Source organism: Excalfactoria chinensis, chromosome 5 (genome assembly GCF_039878825.1).
Source record: "Excalfactoria chinensis isolate bCotChi1 chromosome 5, bCotChi1.hap2, whole genome shotgun sequence".
Lineage (NCBI taxonomy): Eukaryota > Metazoa > Chordata > Aves > Galliformes > Phasianidae > Excalfactoria > Excalfactoria chinensis.
Genome location: NC_092829.1, coordinates 55,149,351 through 55,171,642, shown reverse-complemented (window position 1 = coordinate 55,171,642; position 22,292 = coordinate 55,149,351). Strand labels below are relative to the sequence as shown.

The 22,292-nt window shown below is 46.9% G+C and overlaps 3 protein-coding genes across 3 annotated transcripts; 2 read left to right on the top strand and 1 right to left on the bottom strand.

Moving 5' to 3' along the window:
• Positions 1-599: 599 nt before the first annotated feature.
• On the top strand, positions 600-2,695 carry LOC140252440 (olfactory receptor 14J1-like). Its single transcript, XM_072337151.1, has 2 exons — positions 600-733; positions 1,716-2,695. The coding sequence occupies exon 2, from the start codon at positions 1,739-1,741 to the stop codon at positions 2,672-2,674; it is 936 nt and encodes a 311-aa protein (XP_072193252.1). The 5' UTR covers positions 600-733; positions 1,716-1,738; the 3' UTR covers positions 2,675-2,695.
• Positions 2,696-10,976: 8,281 nt separating this feature from the next.
• LOC140252531 (olfactory receptor 14J1-like) lies at positions 10,977-13,001 on the top strand. The gene is made up of 2 exons (XM_072337363.1): positions 10,977-11,060; positions 12,064-13,001. The coding sequence occupies exon 2, from the start codon at positions 12,087-12,089 to the stop codon at positions 12,999-13,001; it is 915 nt and encodes a 304-aa protein (XP_072193464.1). The 5' UTR covers positions 10,977-11,060; positions 12,064-12,086.
• A 5,588-nt stretch (positions 13,002-18,589) lies between these two features.
• LOC140252530 (olfactory receptor 10AG1-like) lies at positions 18,590-22,100 on the bottom strand. Its single transcript, XM_072337362.1, has 3 exons — positions 21,966-22,100; positions 21,307-21,409; positions 18,590-19,628 (listed from the first exon to the last, which is right to left on the bottom strand). Exons 1-3 carry the CDS (start codon positions 22,098-22,100, stop codon positions 18,616-18,618), a joined length of 1,251 nt encoding a protein of 416 aa, XP_072193463.1. The 3' UTR covers positions 18,590-18,615.
• Positions 22,101-22,292: the final 192 nt, after the last annotated feature.

Sequence of the window (22,292 nt, the reverse complement as noted above, 5' to 3'; positions counted from 1 at the left end):
CTACACACACGCAATGGGAGAGGGAATGCATGCTAATGGGGTCTCAGAAATGTAATGAATACTTATCCAAGCCAACTGTTGATGATGTATTAGTTCAGCCTATATTTGTAGCACTCTTTCTTATAACGGTAATGGTAATCATAATGGTAATGGAGTTTGATTCTGCAAGTCACCTGGAGATGACTAGAAGCTGTGTTGAGGGACATGGTTTAATGGGAGCTCTTGGTGATAGGTGAACAGCTAAATTGGAGGATCTTTTAGGACTTTTCCAACTTTGATAATTCTATGATTCAAGGATTCCCTGTCCTTGTCTGTGTACCCTTTTTGTTTCAGCAAACACTCTCTGGGAGGACTCACCACATGTCTGGAATTAGTCACTGACCACTGGACATCTGGTGTTTAATTCAGCAGATTTCAAAGCACAGTCATGATGCTGTTGTTTTTCAGGAGATGTTGTCCATGAAGATCCAGGGACATCTCAGGGGAGATGAGTGGGAAAGATAAACATGACATCATTGGCTGCTGAACTGGGTTAGGCTCCTGAGATGCAGGAAGCTCATAAAAGTGGGCAGTGCTGCAGACAGAAAGTTGTGCCCAGGAGCAGCTCTTGTGCACAGCACAGCCTGCAGGTGACAGAAGGAGAGGAGAGAAAGGGGAGAGAGCTTCCAGGATGTGTACGGTGTGAGCAGGCTGTGAGCACACTGCAGGAGCATTGCTCACAGACAATGACAAGGTAAGTCTCACTGCAGAGCATGCAGCTGCTTTTCATAGAGGGATAACTTAATTTGGGAAATACTATGGCAGGTCTGTTGGCAGGCACTACAGGTTTCTTTATTACGGGGGAAAAAGACTTCTGCGCCAGCTGACGGTTTCCGTGCTGCAGTATGAAAACACAGCCCTGAGGGCTGCGTGTCCCAGCACGGCTGCAGGCTGTGCAGCCAGGGCTGCAGGCGGATACCCAGGGCTGTCCTGCAGAGCAGGGTCCCTGCTGTGCCCCAGGGGCTGTGTGCCGGCTATGGGACTCTGCCGCCTGCCAGGCTCAGCACTCAGCCTGCCCGGGGAGCTGCCCAGGGCGCTGCGGGGAGACGTGTGGGGGGAAGGAGCCCCCCGGCAGGGCTTGTGCTGCCACAGCTGCTGCCTGGGGCAGGGGGATCACAGCTCCACTGCACAGCAGGATGTCTGTGAGGGTGCTTTGCAAGAGGAGAGCCAAGGCAGGGATTTTCCATTTCCTCTTCTTAGCGAAGGCAGAAAGGATTGGAGGCAGAAATCTAAAAGGGGATGTCTGATTTAAAACACAGCGATGTTACTCCCAAATATTTCTTCAATCAATCGCTTTTTTTTTTTTTTTAAGTTTTTGTTGTTTTCTGAAGACATTAATTGTGCACTTATCCTTCAAACAGGCATATTTGTCCAAGGCAAATTGAAGTGAAAAGAGGTGGTGGGGGCTCTAAGACTAGTTGGAGTAAAGATATGAGATGTGTAAACAGCTCTTAGGAGGAAAACAGTCAGGAGGCTGGGATATGATAATGAAATGAGAAGAAAGTAAGATCTCCCTAATATTCTGCTCCATGAGAATGGTTAAGCTTGTGAAAATAAATTCAAGTTTTTCATTTAATTGATCATTTTCCAAATGGACACAAAAAATTTATAGTAAATCAGGAGGAATGTCTCTGAGAATGGTCTGGATTTGTCATTATCTTCTGCACTCTGAGCAGGACTCCAAGCCCAGGAACAGCAGATGCCCAACAGCAGCTCCATCAGCGAGTTCCTCCTGCTGCCGTTGGCAGACACGCGGCAGCTGCAGCTCCTGCACTTCTGGCTCTTGCTGGGCATCTACCTGGCTGCCCTCCTGGGCAACGGCCTCATCAGCACAGCCGTAGCCTGCGACCAGCGCCTGCACACCCCCATGTACTTCTTCCTGCTCAACCTGGCCCTCCTCGACCTGGGCTGCATCTCCACCACTCTCCCCAAAGCCATGGCCAACGCCCTCTGGGACACCAGGGCCATCTCCTACGCAGGATGTGCTGCACAGGTTTTTTTCTTTTTCTTCTTCATGTCAGCAGAGTTTTCCCTTCTCACCATCATGTCCTATGACCGCTACGTTGCCATCTGCAAGCCCCTGCACTATGGGACCCTGATGGACAGCAGAGCTTGTGCCACCATGGCAGCAGCTGCCTGGGGCGCTGGGGTTCTCAATTCCCTGCTGCACACTGCCAGTACGTTTTCACTGCCTCTCTGCCAAGGCAATGTTGTCAACCAGTTCTTCTGTGAAATCCCTCAGATCCTCAAGCTCTCCTGCTCAGCCTCCTCCCTCAGGGAAACTGTGTTTCTCACTTTTAGTGTCAGTTTAGCCTTTGGCTGCTTTGTTTTCATAGTTGTGTCCTATGTGCAGATCTTCATGGCTGTGCTGAGGATGTCCACTGAGCAGGGACGGCACAAAGCCTTCTCCACGTGCCTCCCTCACCTGGCCGTGGTCTCCCTGTTTCTCAGCACTTCCTTTTTTACCTACCTGAAGCCCCCCTCAATTTCCTCCCCACTCCTGGATCTGACAGTGGCACTTCTGTACACAGTGGTTCCTCCAACACTGAACCCTATGATCTACAGCATGAGGAACAGGGAGATCAAGCACGCTCTCAAGAAGGTGTTGCAATACACTCTATTCCAGCTTCAATAGAGTGCACATCTTCCTCACACAAATCCCAGTGGTGGTTCTTTATGTTTTATGCATCTTTGATTGTTTGATTGTGTGTGACATAGAAATCCGCAAAAAAAAAAAAAAAAAATTATTGAACTTACAAATAAAAATTTATTTCACTTCTTTGCTACCTAATTTCTATTTTCTCACTCCAAGTAATCATGTAAACATGGAAAAAGATTCCCTGAATAGGTTAAAATATTCCTAATAAGCTTTCAAAATAGACTTTTCCTTAGCTTTTCTCTCTTCTTACCTTGTCTGGGTCTGGGGGAGGTACAGCCAAAGACAGCAGCACAACATGCTCTTTTCATTCCTGCTCTTTCTACTGCCACAGTGCTCTCATGTCCTCTCATTTGTGCAGTCCTGAAGGTGCTGTGTGTCTGACAATAGTCCTGTTGTCTCTACAGCAGCACTCTGGGGCTGCAGTCAGTAGCCGGCAATAGGAACGGCTGTGTCAGAGCTGGTCTCCTTGCTGGCACTGCCATAACAAGAAGGCTCCTTAAGAGCAGGACCAGAGATCTGGAGGCCTCTTCCAAAGCTGGTGTAAGCAGCTCGAGATCTTCTCGTGCTCTTCAATGAGTGACGGGGATAGTTTTAAGAGTCCCAAGGAGATCTGTAAGGGACTCAGGGCAGTGCTGGGGTTTGGAATTTCTTGTGTTAAAGTTAATTACTAAGACAGAGAAAAGGAAAGGATTATGATTATGACATAGATCTATAGATATAAACACATGCTTACATAACGAAATGATTTCACATATATGTAACATATGCATTTGCAAAAATATATGCATAGATACTAATTCATATGCATATCTGTTTGCAAGTTTGGGACCTTTTTTTAACAGCCACAGGGTTCACTGTAGGAAATGAAGCGACTGTTGGGCTGTTGCAGGAGTTGAAGCAAATGCAGAGCTCGTTGTCAGAGCTGGAATCATTACAGGACTTGTCAATGAAGTTGGAGCAGCCACTGGGCTTATTGGAGAGGTTTGGGCAACCACAGTGCTGTACCTCCTGGCACAGTGCATTTCCTTTGGGAGGAATTTGTTTCATTTTCTTATAGCAATACTTGGAACAGCTACAGATCCTGTAGCAAGAGTGACTGCCGAGCTCATTATGAGGGGTGGAGTGACAGCAGAATCTGTCTGAGAGCATGAAGCAACTGCAGGACGTGTAGCAAAATCTTGGAGCTGCTGCATATGAATATGTAGATGCATTCCAGGAAATTTGTTGAATATGTATGAGCTTGGCTTCGAAATATGTAATGCTTCTGCTTGCTAGTTTGCAAGACAGATGGAGTGATCCCCCTTTGCACCCGGCACCAAATAAATGCTTTCCTGCTTTATATTATAACACAGGTTTATAGAGTTTCATTCCTCAAGTCAATTTGGTGGCCCAGATGGGACCAGCTCTATTCGGCTGCAGGACCAGCTGAGAGGGGGGACACTTGTGGCGCACCCTGAGATTTCTCCAAAGGACTCCCTTCCTCACCTGATCACTGCAGGGACAGACAAGGACCATCCATAGGCGGACCGGGTATGTGTATGGTAAGGGGAGCCTGTAAGTCCTGAGGAGACATCCTACACAGGGTGCATCCATCCGTGCTGTCCCTAGGGAGGTGAGCTCACAGCTTAGTTTACCGGCTGGGGTAGGAAGACTCCTAGGGGGAGTTCCTATGAAGGGGACCTGTAAGTCATATGCATGGAAACAAGAGCAAGTACTCTCTCCCAGGTGGCAGGCAATAGGACGGACCTAGGTTGGCCTCTCCTATGGGTATGGGATATAGTGGATATCCTGTCAAATGGTAGCCTGGGTTCTCCTTGCTGTAATCATGGGGCTTATAGGTTGTATGGCCATTATTATCACCTGCTGTAAGTGTTCAGTACTGTGTATCTAATCATTACAGGTCAAGCTGACATGGAAAAAATCTTAAAGTTTGCAACTGGTCGACCAGGGTATGAGCTTTATTAAGATTCCAGCTAGAAGATGTTGTCAACATTGTGTATATTTGTTTATATGTTTTTTGATCTAAATGCCAGAGTGACTGTGGTGTGAGTGAGACACAGAATAGCTGTGGGGTGAGTGCCGAATCCCGACCGTGTTTCCTTCCATTTGCAAAGGAAATGGACAGAGACGGACAAGGTGAAAGACTCTGTGTTGTCTGTTCACACATAGGTACTTTCTGCTTGTATGTAGGAAGACGGGAGTTTGTACTCTATAGATTAGGAAATGACCTGAGGAGAGGTGTACATTCCGCCCGACAAATGAGTGTCAACCCATTTATGTAATACTATGTACTGCTTGTGAGGAAGTGTGTGAGGGAGGTGGGTCAGTGCTGGTTCTGTGGTGAAGTGTTTATAACTGAACGACAGGGATTGTTAAGGGAAAGTTATATAGTATTAAGGGTGTTTATGGGAACTAAATAACAGTATTGTTTCACAAACTGCTTTGATGGTATAAGAAAGCATAATTGTTAATGGCATATGGAAGTGTATTTGAGGGTATGTGGAAGTGTAAATGAGGGTACAAATAGTGGAATAGTTTACAGACGAAAAAGGGTTAAAGAGAAAGTGAGCTAATCTGCACTGACATGAGAGCAACCCCCTGCACCATTCCTCTATGAGCTTAGCAGAGCAGAGCAGAGACACAGTCCCCATGTATCAGGTAGCGTTATTCTGCTTACCAAATGGATGAGCTCTCAAGAGAAGAGGCAGATCTTCCTCTCTGCTCCATCTGTGGCATACTCTCGAGTTGAAGGCATTGCAAAGTTATGGCATATCTACGTTCTTGCACTGATGACACCTTAGTTTGCTCTGGGCTCCTATTTCAGTGGCATCTAAATAAGTCTAGGGTCATGCCAGCTGACAGGAAGCTGGCAAATGTTGTCTCATTGTAAGGAAGAGCAAGAAAGATGACAGGGGCAATTATGGACCTGTCAGTCTCACTCCAGTGCCTGGTAAAAATATGGAGAAAGTGATGGTGGGAGTGATAGAAAAAAAAAAACACCTGAAGGACAATTCTGTCATTGGTCACAGCCAACACAACTTCCTGAGGGGAAGGTCCTGTTTAACTATCGGACTTTTTATGACACAGTTTGCAAATTGGTTGATCAAGGGAAGCCATTTGATGTTATCCTTGAGGATTTCAGTAGTGCTTTTGAGACTATTTCTCACAGCACATTTCTGGACAGAATGTCCTGCATATGGCTAGGCACAAACAGAACGCGGTGGGTGAACAGTTGGTCAATAGGTCAGGCCCAAAGGACTATAGTCACTGGGTTCCATTGGGCTGGTAGATGGTCACTCTCAGGGTTCCGCAGGGCTCCATTTTAGGGCCACTTCTCTTTCATGTTTTTGTGGATGACTTGCATGCAGAACTAGAAGATGTTCTGAGCAAGTTTGCTGATGAGACCAGATGAGGAGGTGCTGTTGCCTCCACTGAGGGTGGGGAGGACTTGCATAGAGATGTGGACAAGTCAGAGAAGTTTGTACCAGTTGGTACTAAGCACCAAGTGCATAAAGTATAACAAGAACAAGTGCCTGGTTGTGCATCTGGGTAGGGGCAACCCTGGACATACACACTGACTGGATATGGGACACTGGAGAGTGGTCTGACTGAAAAGGATCGAGGGTCCTGGTCATCATCAAACTGAATGTGAGTCAGCAGTGTGCCCAGGCATCCAGGAAGCTCAACGGTCCATTGGAGTGCATCAAGCAAGGCATTGCCTGCTGGGTGAGGGACAGGATTGTCCATCTCTGCTCTGCACTGCTGCAGCCTCACATGGAGCATTGGGTGCAATTCTGGGCACCACAGAACATAAAGGACATCAAACTATGGGAGGGTGTGCAAATGAGGGCACTGGAACTGAGAGATCTGAAATTCAGAGTTACACTGGGATTGATGCTTGTTCAGATTGGGCCCTTCTCACATCCCACATCCTGCGATGAGACAGAGGACACACATGGCACATGAACCTCACAGTGTCCCTGCAGCCCATGCAGATCTTCTGTCCCCATGTCTTTCATTTAACATCATACAGACCTCCAACCCACTGCCCCAGGAAGGATCCTTAGTCAGCATGAGGTTCTCCCTGCCAAGGGTCTGGGGATCAGGGCTTGGCCTGTCTGCTTTGCAAAGCAAAGGACTGGTTTCTCAGCATCAGAGCCACCATGCCAGTGCCTTTCACTGCCTGTAGTCATATCTTCCAATTATCTTCTCTAACAAGTCCCTTGGGAAGCTTGCCTGTTAATGTTCCTCAGTGGGCCCATTAATACTCCAAGAAACTTCACTGTTACTTCTGACTTTGCCTTGTTGAGCACTCTGTGCAAACTTCTCTCTGCACTGGAGGTTGATGGACTCAGCATCAAATGCGCCCTGGGGCTCGTTATAACCTAAAGAGCCTCCTGTGCCTTGTGCCTTCCTGTCATCTCCTTCAGGTTTTCAGAACTTGTTCAGCAAAATGGAGAGATATCTGGACATAGCTTAAATAGGAAGAATCCAGCAGTCATTTACTGCCTATTTTTTTATAGTTGGGTATAAACAAGTCTTTAAAGCATCACTGTGCAACTGATATCAATCCAGGATGCCCCCTGTAAGTTCTATTCTGTTACTGTGAGGACAAATGTCCTTCTAAACCTTTCCATCCCATTTCTGCTCACACTGGCCCCATGGGACTTGCATCACTTTTCCTCACATCACTCTTCTCCTCTGCAGCCACCCACTCAGTGTTAAACCTTCTTTGGACCAACTCCCACTGGCTTTCCACAGAGAAACAGCGACACATGGAAAATATTTCTTTTTTCTTTTGGCCAACAAACAGAAGGAAAAGTGATGCAACTGAATGAACAGGAAAATACACTGAACAACTGCATGCCTTGTGCAAGCTGAGTTTATTGAGGTTTGTCTTTCTCAGGGAATAATTGTACAAGAAATGAGTTAGACACAGATAGGATGGGATAGAATGAATGACAGTGAAGGAGTTGACAACAGATTCCATCAGACTTTTGAGGAATGGCTCAAATTCCAGTAATCTCCCTGGGATAGATCAGACTGGTAGTTGGGAGGTACCAGCTTAAAACTGAACAGGAGTTGTGAGTATTTCAGACACTGGGAAGGATTAACACATTCTCATTGATTTCTATCTTTGTCTTCAAATCTTTTTTCACTTTTACTGACATTAATGAACATCTTTCAGACTTCCTTCCTTAAAAAAATAAAGAAAATCTAAAAGAAAAAGAAAAAAGAAAAAAGAAAAAAGAAAAAAGAAAAAAGAAAAAAGAAAAAAGAAAAAAGAAAAAAGAAAAAAGAAAAAAGAAAAAAGAAAAAAGAAAAAAGAAAAAAGAAAAAAGAAAGGAAAGGAAAAAGAAAAGGAAAGAAAAAGAAAAAAGGAAAAGGAAAAGGGAAAAGAAAAAAAAGAAAAAGATTTAAAAAAGAAAGAAAAAGAAAGATAAAAAAAAGAAAAAGAAAGAGATAAAAAAGAAAAAGAAAAAAAAAGAAAAGAAAAAGAAAAAGAAAAAGCAAGGAGCATAAAAAATAATAAAGAAAGAAAAAGGATAGGGAAAGAAAAAGGGGAAAAAGATAAGAAAATGGAAAAGGAAAAGGAAAAGGAAAAGGAAAAGGAAAAGGAAAAGGAAAAGGAAAAGGAAAAGGAAAAGGAAAAGGAAAAGGAAAAGAAAGGGAAAATAAAAAAGGAAAAGGAAATGGGAAAAGGAAAAGAAAAGGAGAATGAAAGAAAAAGAAATTGAAAAAGAAAAAGAAAGAAGTAGGAAAAGGAAAAAAAAAAAAAAAAAAAAAAAGGAAAGTAAAGGAAAGGGAATCATGGAACCATAGAATTACCCAGGTTGGAAAAGACCTTGAAGATCATCAAGTCCAACCGCAGCCTAACCATAAAGGGAAAGAAAAGGGAAGGGAAGTGGAAGGGGAAGAGAAACAGAAAGCAAGAGGGTAAAGGAAAAGGAAATAGAAAGGGAAAGGGAAAAGGAGAAGAAAAGGGAAAGGGAAAGAGAAAGGAAAAGAAAAAAGGAAAAGGAAAGGGAACGGGAAAGGGGAAAGGACAGAAAAATAAATAAACAAACGAAAGATCCATTTGTGTCTCTCACATGGCCTGGTGCCTGTTTTGCCTTCACATTCCCCACCAGCCCTTCCTTGCCGTTGAGTATGAGATTCAGTAGAGAACCTCAGAGGGCATTGGCACTGGCACCGCTGTCTGTGTCCCTGAACCTGAAGGCATCTGTGTTCTGCAAACACAGTTCTGGAAAACATCGTAAATACAGAAAAAAAAAAAAAAAAAAGACTCAAAATCTCCTCAAAGACTCATGTTTGCAGCTCAAAATGAAACAGGACTCATGAGATTTTCTCATCTTGAGAAGGGTTAACACATTTTCAATGATTTTTATCTTTCTCTTCAATTATTTGTCTCAGTTTTATTGACATTTATGATCGTCTTTGAAGCTTACTGCCTCAAAATAAATAAATAAATAAATAAATAAATAAATAAATAAATAAATAAAAAAAAAGAGATCCAATTGCGTCTTCCACATGGCCCGATGCCCCTTTGACCTTCACAATTCCCACCAGCCGTTCCTTGCTGGTGTGTATGAGATCCGGCAGAGAACCTCTCCTCTTTGGTTTCTCCATGGCTTGGTCCAGAAGCTGCCATCTGTGCTCTCCACGGATCTGCTGGATGGCACATGCCCTGCTGTGCTGTCCCTGCAGCAGATACTGGAGTGAAAAAGGCCCCCAAATGGGACAAGGGCAAGAAAACATCAGGCTCCCATCTGTTTGCAGAGGGCACCTTCCACTTGCTCTCCCTGATCAGGAAGACAGGAACAGACACTGTTGGTCTCCTCTGTTTGCCATTTCCATTAGCTCTGACCTGGCTGCTCTGCCATCCCCATGCAGAGCTCAGTGCACTCTCACAGAGGGCAGACACTCTTCCTGGTCTTCTTGCCCATCCATCATAAAGATTCTGTATCCCCATTGTGCTACAGTGCATTTGTGGAAGCCCTTAAACTCTCCCTGTGGTCCAAACAGGAGCTCAGGCCTGCAGCTCTACCAAGATTTCTAGCTTACTGTGTGTTGGTGTTTGCATTCCTGCAAAAACCACAGAAGTAAACATTCTAATTGGAAAGCATCACTGGACATAGCCTGACTGGATAGCTCATCTATGGTATTAGTGTGCAGAAGGTGGCACAGAAGCATTAGACCCATTATGGGTCTTGGAGTTGATGTAGCAGCCAGGACACTCCTCAGGCATGTCTTTCCTGAAGGCCCTGTGCTGCATTAGCAGCTGCATATGAGTGTGACGAAAAAGAAGAGACATAACACTAGGCTGCTTCTGATGTCATTCAGCTGAGAGTCCATGGAAAACCGATGTTTTTTTCTGATGAAGAATGAAGACGTATGTTAGCTTTGTATTGCCTGGAGCTCCGGATGGAGAACAGAGAAAGATCTGGCTCCTTTTTTGTGAGCTCACCCATTTAGTCAGCTGAGTAACTCTGCATGCTCCATGGAGACAGGAGACAAATGCACTTTGAGGTGCCCTAAATGCTGGGGTCTGTTGTAATTTAGGATGGTCAAGAATACCTCTATTGCCTCTCTGGCCCTCAGCTGATGCTCAGGAAGGAGGTGTCTGTCTCAGGGATTTCCCACACGGTTTACAAGCAATGACACACATCCAGGAGCAGCCCAGGCACCTTGGGCATCACCCAGTGTCTGTGTGTGAGCAACTGCCTCCGTGCTGAAGGACCAAGGAGTCAGAGCAGGAGCTCACATGCAGGCAACTCCTTGTGCACTTCTGAACTGAACCAGAGGAATTCCAGCTGCTGTGTGTCCGTGGGGAGCTGAATCCTATTTCTGGCCCAGGCTTTGCAGGTACAAGTGAGGCGCTTGCAGTACCTCAGCTGGATCACTGCCCTGCACAGAAGTCCAACCCTCCCCATCCTTGTCTGTGTGCTGTATCTGTTTCAGCAAACACTACCTAGTAGGAATCCCCATATATCTAGATTTAATCACTGTCCACTGGACATCCGGTGTTTAATTCATCAGATTTCAAAGCACAGTCATGATGCTTTTGTCTTTCAGGAGCTGCTGGTCAAGAAGCTCCAGGGACATCTCAGGGGACGCGGGTGGGAAGGATAAACATGACATCCTCTGCTGCTGAGCTGGGTCAGGCTCCTGGGACACAGGGAGCTCATAAAAGAGGTCAGCACTGCAGAGAGACAGCTGTGCCCAGGAGCAGCTCTTGTGCAGAGCACAGCCTGCAGGTGACAGAAGGAGAGGAGAGAAACAGGAGAGAGCTTACAGGATGTGTGAGGTGTGAGCAGGCTGTGAGCTCACTGCAGGAGCATTGCTTATAGAACATGACATGGTAAGTCTCACTGCAGAGCATGCAGCTGCTTTTCATAGAGGGGTAACTTAATCAGGAATATGCCATAGCAGATCCTTTTGGAGGCACTGCATGTTTCTTTACTGTAGAAAAGAACTGCTGCTTTAGCTGAAGGTTTCCATGCTGCAGCGTCAGAGCACAGCCCTTACGGCTGCATGTCCCAGCACGGCTGCAGGCTGCAGGGCTGTCCTGCAGAGCAGGGTCCCTGCTGTGCCCCAGGGGCTGTGTGCCGGCTATGGGACTCTGCCGCCTGCCAGGCTCAGCACTCAGCCTGCCCGGGGAGCTGTCCAGGGTGCTGCGGGGAGACGTGTTGGGGGAAGGAGCCCCCCGGCAGGGCTTGTGCTGCCACAGCTGCTGCCTGGGGCAGGGGGATCACAGCTCCACTGCACAGCAGGATGTTTCCTAGGTCTTTAGGCAAAAGAAGAGTCAAGTCAGGGGATTTCCATTTCCTGTTCTGAGGGACGGCAGAAAGGATTGGGGTCTGAAATCTAAAAGGGGATGTCTAATTTAAACACAGCTCTGAATCTCACAAATATTTCGTCAATCCATCGGTTGTTCTCTGAACAGTCAGAGAACAAGGTGAAAACACGAGCTGTGCTTTCAGCCACTCCTTTCTAAATGGAATTAATCAGTTTAACTTATTGTTGTTTTCTGCAGACATTAATAGTTGATTCGTTCTGCAAACAGGCACATTTCTCTAAGACAAACTGAAGTGCACAGATGCTGGTGCTGGGGTCTCAATAAACAGCTGCAGTAAAGAGGAAAATATCCAGGAGGCTGTGATGTGACTAGGAAGGGGAAAGAAAGCAGGACCTCCCTAATCTTCTACTCCTTAAGAGATGGTGAGGCTGATGAAAATAAATTTAAACTCTGGAGTTAATTGAAAATTTTGCTAAGGGAAAGGAAAAATTTACAATATAGTAAAGCAGGAGGAGTGTCTCTGAGAATGGTCTGGACGTGTCATTATCTTTTTCACTCTGAGCAGGACTCCAAACCCAGCAGCAGCAGATGCCCAACAGCAGCTCCATCAATGAGTTCCTCCTGCTGCCGTTGGCAGACACGCGGCAGCTGCAGCTCCTGCACTTCTGGCTCTTGCTGGGCATCTACCTGGCTGCCCTCCTGGGCAACGGCCTCATCAGCACAGCCGTAGCCTGCGACCAGCGCCTGCACACCCCCATGTACTTGTTTCTCCTCAACCTGGCCCTCCTCGACCTGGGCTGCATCTCCACCACTCTCCCCAAAGCCATGGCCAACACCCTCTGGGACACCAGGGCCATCTCCTACGCAGGATGTGCTACACAGGTCTTTTTCTTTCTCTTCTTCCTCGCAGCAGAGTTTTCCCTTCTCACCATCATGTCCTATGACCGCTACGTTGCCATCTGCAAGCCCCTGCACTACGAGACCTTGATGAACAGCAGAGCTTGTGCCACCATGGCAGCAGCTGCCTGGGGTGCTGGGGTTCTCAGTTCCCTGCTGCACACTGCCAGTACGTTTTCACTGCCTCTCTGCCAAGGCAATGTTGTCAACCAGTTTTTCTGTGAAATCCCCCAGATCCTCAAGCTCTCCTGCTCAGAATCAAATCTCAGGGAAGGTGTGTTTATCATTTTTACTATCAGTTTAGCCTTTGGGTGCTTTGTTTTCATAGTTGTGTCCTATGTGCAGATCTTCATGGCCGTGCTGAGGATGCCCTCTGAGCAGGGACGGCACAAAGCCTTCTCCACGTGCCTCCCTCACCTGGCCGTGGTCTCCTTGTTTCTCATCACTGGCTTTTTTGCCCACCTGAAGCCTCCCTCCATTTCCTCTCCACTCCTGGATCTTACAGTGGCACTTCTGTACGCAGTGTTTCCTCCAACACTGAACCCTCTCATCTATAGCATGAGGAACACGGAGATCAAGCACGCTCTCAGGAAGGTGTTGCAATAAGCACTATTCCAGCTTCCATAAAGTGCACATCTTCCTCACACGATTTCCAGTAATGGTTGTTTATGTTTTAAGCCTCTTTGATTGTTTGATTGTTTGTGATATAGCAGCCCGCAAAAAAAATAAAAAAAAAATGTTATCGAACATATAAATCAAAAATTATTTTACTTCTTTTCTACCTACTTTCCATTTTCTCACTCCAAGAGCTCATGTAAACATGGATCCAGATTCCCTGAATAGGTTAAAAGATACATAAAAATCTTTCAGAATAGACTTTTCCTTAGCTCTCCTCTCTTCCTGCCTTGTCTGGGTCTCGGGGAGGTACAGCCACAGACAGCAGCACAACGTGCTCTTTTCATTCCTGCTCTCTTTACACTGCCACAGTGCTCTCAAGTCCTCTCATTTGTGCAGGCCTGAAGGTCTTGGGTGTCTCACAACAATCCTGTTGTCTCTACAGCAGCACTCTGGGGCTGCAGTCAGTAGCCGGCAATATGAACGGCTGTGTCAGTGCTGGTCTCCTTGCTGGCACTGCCATAACAAGAGGGCTCCTTCAGAGCAGGGCTAGAGAACTGGAGGCCTCTTCCAAAGCTGGTGTAAGGAATGTATTTCAGGAGATGCTCCCTGAGAAGACCTCAAGATCTTCTGGTGCTCTTCACTGAGTGACAGGGCCTGTTTCAAGAGTCCCAAGGAGATCTGTAAGGCACTCAGGGACTTGCAGCAGTTTTGAATTTGTTGGGTAAAACAGAGAAAAAGAAAATGATAATAAGACATACATCTATATACATGAGAGGGAGGCTGAGGGACTGCTGGAAAGTGTCCTCCCTTCCCGCCTCCATAGCCAGGCTCCCTGAAGAGACAAAGTAAAGGGTGTAACTACTGATCATACCAACAATATCCCTTCCAAAACCCCAAGATGACCGCAGAGCTGAATGTGCACAAAACTTCATTTTGTCAGCTGCCAATTTTATCGTGATATAAACCAAAGTCAAACAGCATAGCAAAATAAATTCCCTAATCCACCCCCCAGAGCTGACAAACAATGCAGAAGGGAAAACAAGGAGCAAGCAAGGAGCTGTGCAATGCAGCTTCATGAGAACGCTCAACGAGCTCCACAAATAGGGAAACAATAAGCACCATGGCCAGCAGTTCTCCAACTCCCACAAAGCTCTGTGTTAACTCGCTCTGGACAGACCTTTCTCTGGACAGACAGGTCTCTCAATCCTTGGGGACCCATATCAGGCACCAAAATGATGGTGGTGCTTAAACCCAGCAGGTGGCTTAGCCGCACACAATGCTTTGTGAACTGCCCCTTCCCAGTGGGACAGGGAAGAGAACTGGGGAAAAAAGTACAACTTGTGTGTTGAAATGAAGCTATTTACTAAGAGAGATAAAAGGAGAGGTGTAATAGTTATCACTATATATCCACATATATGGAATAGTACGTAACAACTGATGCACAAGCACTTGCTCAGCACCACCAGACTGATGCCCAGCTGGCCCCTGGGCAGCAGAAGAGAGTGAGATGAACTCCCTCCCCTTTCAATACTCCTTCTGCTTGCTGTCAGATGGTACAGAACGTCCCTTTGGCCACTTTCAATCAACTCTGAGGACATTTTTGAGGTAATTTTGGATAATTTGTAGACATTTGAGGACATTTGGGGGCAATTTGTGGGTGATTTGGGTCAATTTGGGGACAGTAGGTGACATTTTGGGTCAATTTGGATACAACTGGGGTTAATTTGGAACAATTTGGGGACAATTTCAGGCTAACATGGGTTAATTTGGGGACCTTAGAGGGCATTTGGGGTCAATTTGTATCAATCTGGTGTGGGAGATGGAGAGGTCAGCTCGGCCTCGTCATTTACTGACTCACTGATATTGAGGGTCTGGAAAGGAGACAGAAGGTCTGAACAAACAGGGATGCCTTATACCTAGGCATACGATAAACCCTCTGCTGATTATTAAGACTTGTTATGGAATTTGGTTGCGTTCTAGCCAATGGATTGTGAGTGGAAATGTACCAAATACGCATGTTAGAGTATAAAAAAGGCTTGCTTAGAAGAATGAGAGATATATGTACAGCATTATGATCATGATCATCACAGCAATAAAGAAATCTTCCCGGCACGAGAACCCTGTGTTTTGTTGCTAACTTGCAAAAATTTGGGGAAAGCTTAGGTCAATTTGGGGACATCTGGGGGGTAAATTGGGACAATTTGTGGACAATTTGGGGGTAATTTTGGAGAATTTGGGCATAATTTTGGACAATTTGGGGACATAGAAGACATGGCCTACAATCGTTATGTTGCCATTTGCAAACCCCTTCACTATGCCAAGCTTGTGAACAGGACTGCTTGCTGCACCCCACTTGGAGCTCGTAGGGCGGCGGCCTCATTCATGGCATCGTTCTATTTGCTCTCACCATCACTCTCCCTTTCCGCGGCCCCAAGATTCTGGACAACTTCTTCTGCAATGTCCGCCAGGTGGCAAAGTTGGCCTGTGCCAACAGTGACACAGTGGAACTGCCGCTTGCAACACCGGAGGCCCAGGTTCGAATCCCCCCTGCAGTGCAAGTGGTAGAAGTGCCGCTTTGCTACACAGAGGGCTCGAATCCCGGGAGTTGGACTCAATGATCTCTAAGGTCCCTTCCAACTCGCACGATACTATGATACTATGATACTATGTTCCTCAACAACAGTGCTGTCATTATTGTGTGCCTTGTGTTCCTCCTCATCTCCTACACCGCCCTAGTGTTGAAGCTCCGGGCGTTCTCCTCTGAGGCCAAGAACAAAATCACCTCCCCCTGCATTTCCCACATGGTTGTGGTTTTGGTCACCTTTGGCCCAGCAATTTGCCTCCCGCTCAAGAAGTTAGACTCGATGATCTATAAGGTCCCCTCCAACTCGCACGATACTGTGATACTGTGATACTGTGATATTTATGTCCTCCACTTCCAGGCCATCCCAATGGAAAAAGTCATTGCTCTTTTCCATACAATCATCTTCCCTTTAACAAACCCCGTGATCTACATGCTGTGCAACAAGGAGATCAGAAGCTCCATGGGGAGGCTGGTCCACAAATACTCACTGTGATATGGACTTTTTACAAAGTATTTTGGAATAAATAAATGAAGGTCACAGTCACTATCCTTCAAGAAGTCCTCTTAAAATAAAGCCCTGTGGCAATAGTAAAACCCATACGGAGTGATTCATGGCAGAACCAACCCGTAGAAGGGAACTGACTGTGTGCCATAAAATTATCATTAAGGATCTATTAAACTTATTAGGAGTTAACTGGTGGGTGCTGAGGGTTTATAGAGCGCTACATGGAGTGCTGGCCCTGATTCACTGGTTCAAGACTTCAGTTTCCAGTTGGATGCCCACTGTTGGTGTGGCCTTCATGTCAGGCTCCTTCATAACTCAGACATTGGTTTCCTACCAGGCCTCACCCAATCAAGCCATGACAACTCTATTAGGCCCCCCTGCCCCACCCACGAGGCCATACCCACCCCCTCAAAACCATGCCTGCCTCTACAAGGCCCCAGTGCTCTTCCCAAAGCTCTGTCCCCTCCCATGAGTAAAAACCCACACCTCTGAGGCAGGCACCTCAACCAACCCCAATGTGACCCCAAAGTGACCCTGAAGTGTCCCCAGAGTTACCTCAATGTGACCTTAATGTGGCCCCAAGGTGACACCAATGTGCCCCCAAAGTCCTACTGAATCTGCAACCAGCAGGCAGCTGTTTGGTGAAAATGGGAGGCAATGCAACCACGACTTTACAGGACGGTTCTGATATTCCTCCAACCCTTCTTTCATTTTTACTTTGAGTAACAAAGCCTTGTTAAAATATCCCCTGTGCTTGCCCTGCAGTCTGCTTCTTTGTCTGCCTCTAATCACCCCAGTAAACCCTTTCATTTGGAAATATGTTTTCAGAAAGTGTGGTTTCACAGAATCACAGAATCACAGAATTATCAAGGTTGGAAAAGACCTAGAAGATCATCCAGTCCAACTTTTACCAATACTTCCCAGCTAAATCATATCCCTCAGCACAACAACCCGTTTGTATTCACAGCGCTGCAGAGTACGTTGGCAGTTCTGAATTTGTGAGCTATTTATTCTTTTGAAGATTTGAAGTTAATAAATACAGAAGTTGTTTGTTTGTTCCTTCCCAGGCATGTTTGCTTTCTGCTCAGTGTTGGAAACAACATCCAAATGGAGTTGTTTGTATCTGAGCATTGCAGTGTTCACTGGGATAAAAACAAGTGGGCTTTGCATTGTCTGAACTGAGAGGTGACTGAGCAGGTTGCTTAGACATGATCAACACACGTTAGAATTTCTGGCTTGAGCTTTCAGTTCAGTCCTTAACAAATCAGAGGCAATCCCTTCCCTTCCCTTCCCTTCCCTTCCTTTCCCTTCCCTTCCCTTCCCTTCCCTTCCCTTCCCTTCCCTTCCCTTCCCTTCCCTTCCCTTCCCTTCCCTTCCCTTCCCTTCCCTTCCCTTCCCTTCCCTTCCCTTCCCTTCCCTTCCCTTCCCTTCCCTTCCTTTCCCTTCCCTTCCCTTCCCTGTTCTCCTTCACCTTTCCCTTTCCCTTCCCTTTCTCTTCACCTTCTCTCCCCTTCCCAGTGGGATGAAGAAGGGACTAGAAAGACCACAACAAAGTAGAATTTGTGGCTTGAGTTGAAAACAATTTACTAAGGTAGAAAAAATAATAGGGAAACAGGTGGGGAAATAAGATAATAAAATTTTGATATTATTCTAATAACAATATTTGCATATTGATGTATATACAAAAGAAGCTTTTTTGTCCACATGATGTCATACAGTATGAAATATCCCTTTGGGATGTTGAGCTCAACTCCTGGAGCTGTCCCATCCCAAATCCTTCATCCCCCATGGCAGGAAGGACAGCACACAAAGCTGAGGAACTGAAATGGCGCTGATCAGCAGCAAAAACATCGAGGTGTTCCAGCACTGCTTTTCTCCTGAGGTCAGAGCATCCCAGCTGAACCCAGGATGGTCCCCACCCCTCATTCCATATCACTTACAGATTCCAGACTTTTCCATACATTCCAAATAGTTGCCGTCATCTTTCCTGTTGGTTTTTTATATACACACAGAGATATCATTCCTACAGTCTATGGGCCATCCCTCTAAATTGGCAGTGCTGTCCATTGAGTCCATGCCTTTGGCCTGCATGTGTCATAGCAGTGTGGTGTTGGACTGTTGTGTGCTGGATCCGACTGTGGTTCTGTGAGGATTCCTTCTTCTTTAACCTGCAGAATTCTGACTGGAATACCAGTAATGAGGCACAGAGCAATCATAGGAAGGATAATACACAGTATAATATGGTAACTAAGACAAAATTGACGTAGAAACCTCAAGAAGCTGGGGAGCAGGGATCCCTCGTTTCCTGCCCTGTGATGATGTGACAGTGAATCCCCACACATCCTTCTCTATCCTACATAAACTTTGATTCCTTCTGGAAGATGCAGTGGGTTGTGGGACAGTGCAGCAAATCTGGAGGTGCCCCATCTGGAGGTGTCTGATTCAACACCAACACACAAACAGCCAAATGCTCATTGGAACTATTGGGGCGTAATTTCACCCACTCTGCACTATCACTTTCCCCACAGGAGTTTTCTCAGGGCAATCCTCAGTTCTCTATTCCTCATACCATAGATGACAGGGTTAAACATGGGGGTCAGAATCGTGTAAAACAGGGCAAGGTATTTGTCAGTGTCTGCAGAGTCCCTTGAGTGGTGTTTGCAGTACACGACCGTGGCTGAGCCGTAAAAGAGAGTCAGCACTATGAGGTGTGAGGAGCAGGTGGAAAAGGCTTTGTGTCTGCTCGGAGCAGAGTGCATCTTCAGAACCGTCCCAATAATTCTAACGTAGGAAACGACGATCATGAAAAAGGGAAGGATGGCAAAAAGCAGGATGATAGTGTTCAGGGTCACCCGGCTCCAGAAAGTATCTGCACAGGCCAGCTCCAACAGAGGGGGAACATCGCAGAAAAAATGATGGAGGTGATGGGAGGCACAGAAGGGCAAGGTAAACACTTGGTAGATCTGTCCCACTTGTATTGGTACGACGACCATCCATGAGCCAACCACCAGTCTGACACAGAACCCACCATTCATCACCAGGCTGTAGCGCAGGGGGTCACATATGGCCACATAGCGGTCGTAAGCCATGGTGGCCAGCAATAGGCACTCAGTGCTTCCCAGAGAAACTAAGAAATAAAGCTGGGCAGCACAGCCAAGGAAGGAGATCTGGACATCTCCCGTCAGGAAACACACCAGCATTTTGGGGAGAGTGGCTGATGTGTAGCAGATCTCCAAGAAAGACAAGTTTCTCAGGAAGAAATACATAGGGCTGTGGAGGCTCAAGTCCAGCACTGTAACCAGCACAATCAGGCTGTTCCCAATGATAACTGTGACATAAATGAGCAGGAAGATGGTGAAGCACACTCCTGGCAGCCCAGGGGGATCAGGAAACCCCAGAAGAAATCCAGGTCCAGCGGTGTGATTCTTCAGGATATTTCTTTGGGGCATTTTCTCTGCATAAAACAACACCAACATCACTGTTAGAGAATTCCCATCCACAACTATGTACAGCTCCAGCACACAGCCTAGAGACAGCAGAGCAAAATGGACATCAGGATTCGGAGAGCTTGACCAAAATCTGAACATAGGTATGGAAACATAATGTAGTCCAGTGGGCAGACTCAAGCTGGCAGCCAGGACCACCCAGTTGAGCATGGGGCAGAAACTCCCCTGTTTGGTCCTCCTTCTAGAACAGTTGCAAGGCCCCAGATGAGCAGTGCAGCTTTGAACCCCCAGCCCCATGCATCACCCTGAGGAGCAAAAAGCCCCTGTGCTGCTCGGGCCTCCTTCCCCCACACATCTCCCTGCAGCTCCCTGGGCAGCTCCCTGGGCAGGCTGAGTGCTGAGCCCGGCTGGTGGCTGAGTCCCTGCCCCAGCACACAGCCCTGGGATGCAGGAATCCTGGTTCTGTAGGGCAGCCCTTTACACTTCCATAGGGACGGGATTCCGCTGAATCCGTTGAGGCATCTTATCCTGAGGTTGTAGTCCTGTATCCTGGAGGGGAGTCAGCTCCCTCCCATGCCTGCCACACACCCAGCCGGACCAGCACCGACCACACAACTGGACACAAGCAAATGGCCCCCTGCGTCCCTCCTCTTGCACAGGCTTCTTTCTCCTCCATTGGCATTAATTCCCATCTTTGCCTGTTGCAGTCACTCTCCAGTTATCAGCTCTCTACTCTTGGATCCTCACAATGCTATCCCCATGCTGGCTGTACCTCCCTCTCCATGACAGAGCTGCCATCTGTGTCACATGGGTTGTGCAGCACTCAGTGACATCTCGGTGTCTGCTGTAATAAAAAGTACCCTTAAATACGACATCTCCTTTTTTGGACAGCAATACTTGAAACCTTTGTCTGCACTGAGACCTCCCTAATGAGCAGTTCAGGTCTTGAAGACATGAGGGAAATGGCTTGTTAGGACTTTCTGCACTGTTAATGAGCCCCACAGCGTATGTGGTGTGCGTGAACTTCAGGGACTGAGAGCAGGCTGCTGTAACCAAATGATGGAGGTGCAGTCAAAATGCTGTCCAGAACTGTTGGAGAGTGCTGGAGCTTTTATTGGTCCCTGTGGGGCCATTACCAACAAAGCCTCCCCATAGCCATGTCAGAGCAGATAACTGGAGGCCGTGATTACAGGCAGGCAAAGGCCCAGAGCAGGTGCTGTGAAGTTAAGGAAAGCCCTTGTTTAGTCTGATGAAACAGAAGGGCTGAGCCATAGCTGCAGCCTTTAGCAAAGGTGGTGCTGTCCCTCACAGATGGCCCAAGACTCTCCCACAGTCAGTGGGTGTGGAGTGTTGTGAAGGAGAATGGTACTACACCTACTGGCCTCCCTACAGGGCTGCATGGAGGCAAAGAGGCCCCAGTGTCACAGGGACAACGTGTGCCCTCCAGAGCCTCAGCAGCAGACACAACTGCTGCAGCCAAGAAGACAAAGAGCTTGGTTTTCTGTCGGGGCCCTCCAGCCTTGCCGGTGCTGTCATCATGGCAACAGACCTGTCACCATGGCAACGGCATCCCTGGCACCATCACTGTGTCACCATGGCAACGCCATCCCTGTCACCATGGCAACATCCCTATCACCATCACTGTTGCCATGGCAACATCAGGGCAGCATCAGTGTTGACATGGCAACGTCCCTGTCACCATCAGTGTTACCATGGCAACATCCCTGGCACCATCACTGTTGCCATGGCAACATCTACCATTGGAGGTGAGGGCTGACCTGTCAGCTTGTGCTGAAAGAATCATTCCTAAGGTCCTTTTCCAGCCATGTTCCTTCTGTAGTTCATTCAACTCTGTCACGTCCTGTGCATGAAGAGAGGCAGAGACGATCAGATTCACAGTCCCCCCGGTCAGATTAAAGTGAAACGACCCTCATACACAAGTGAAATAAAAGATCAGCTTATTTAGGAGGTTTCTACAAAATGGTTCTCCTGTATGTGTTGTCTCACAATTGTATCTGTCTAAGCTGAAAGTTTAATTAAAATATCACATAAGGTTTGAGTTACTTATCTGCTTTCAAAGAAAAAGAGGAAAAGGAAAGAGGAATTAAAAGGAATAGGAAGATCGTCTTATTATCCTTAATCTCATTCACCAGCTTCAGCTCTAGATGAGCTTTAGTCTTCATCATTGCTTCTCTGCAAGCCCTGACAACACTCCTATTCACCTCCCAAGAGTACAGGCCCTTTTTCCATTTTTCCTAAGCCTTCCTTTTCCCTTTGATCTTACCCATGAGCTCCTGGCTCATTCATGCAGGTCTCCTGCTTCCCTTCCCCCATTTCCTGCTCTTAGGGATACATCGATCCTGAGCTTGGAAGAAGTGCTGTTTAAAGGCTACCTAGCTCTCATGGCCTCCCCATACCTTCAAGCAGTCCAGCCCATCAGATACCTCCGAGTAGGTCCGAAGGTCGAAGTCGAAGTTGGCTCTCTGAAAGTCCAGGGCAGCAATCCTACTTTTTGCCTCACTTCTTCCACCTAAAGTCTTGAACTCCAGCATCTCACGACTGCTGACGCCAAACTTCTCATCCCCAACAAGTCCATCCTTGTTGGAATGAACAAGGTCCTAAATCACCACAACTCTTGTTGGCTCCTCCACCACCCACATGACAAAATTATCTTCAGCACATTCCAGGAACCGTCTGGACCGTGTGTGCCTGGCCACGTTGCTTATCCCATAGATATCTGGATG

Bases quoted from the DNA above. Each gene is read 5' to 3' on its own strand.
- LOC140252440 (XM_072337151.1), top strand. From the start codon at position 1,739: ATGCCCAACAGCAGCTCCATCAGCGAGTTCCTCCTGCTGCCGTTGGCA.
- LOC140252531 (XM_072337363.1), top strand. From the start codon at position 12,087: ATGCCCAACAGCAGCTCCATCAATGAGTTCCTCCTGCTGCCGTTGGCA.
- LOC140252530 (XM_072337362.1), bottom strand. From the start codon at position 22,100: ATGCTGGAGTTCAAGACTTTAGGTGGAAGAAGTGAGGCAAAAAGTAGG. The intron at 21,410-21,965 runs GTATGGGGAGGC...CTTCATGCACAG, and splicing joins ATGGGCTGGACTGCTTGAAG to GACGTGACAGAGTTGAATGA. The intron at 19,629-21,306 runs GTAGATGTTGCC...TGCTGTCTCTAG, and splicing joins GTCAGCCCTCACCTCCAATG to GCTGTGTGCTGGAGCTGTAC.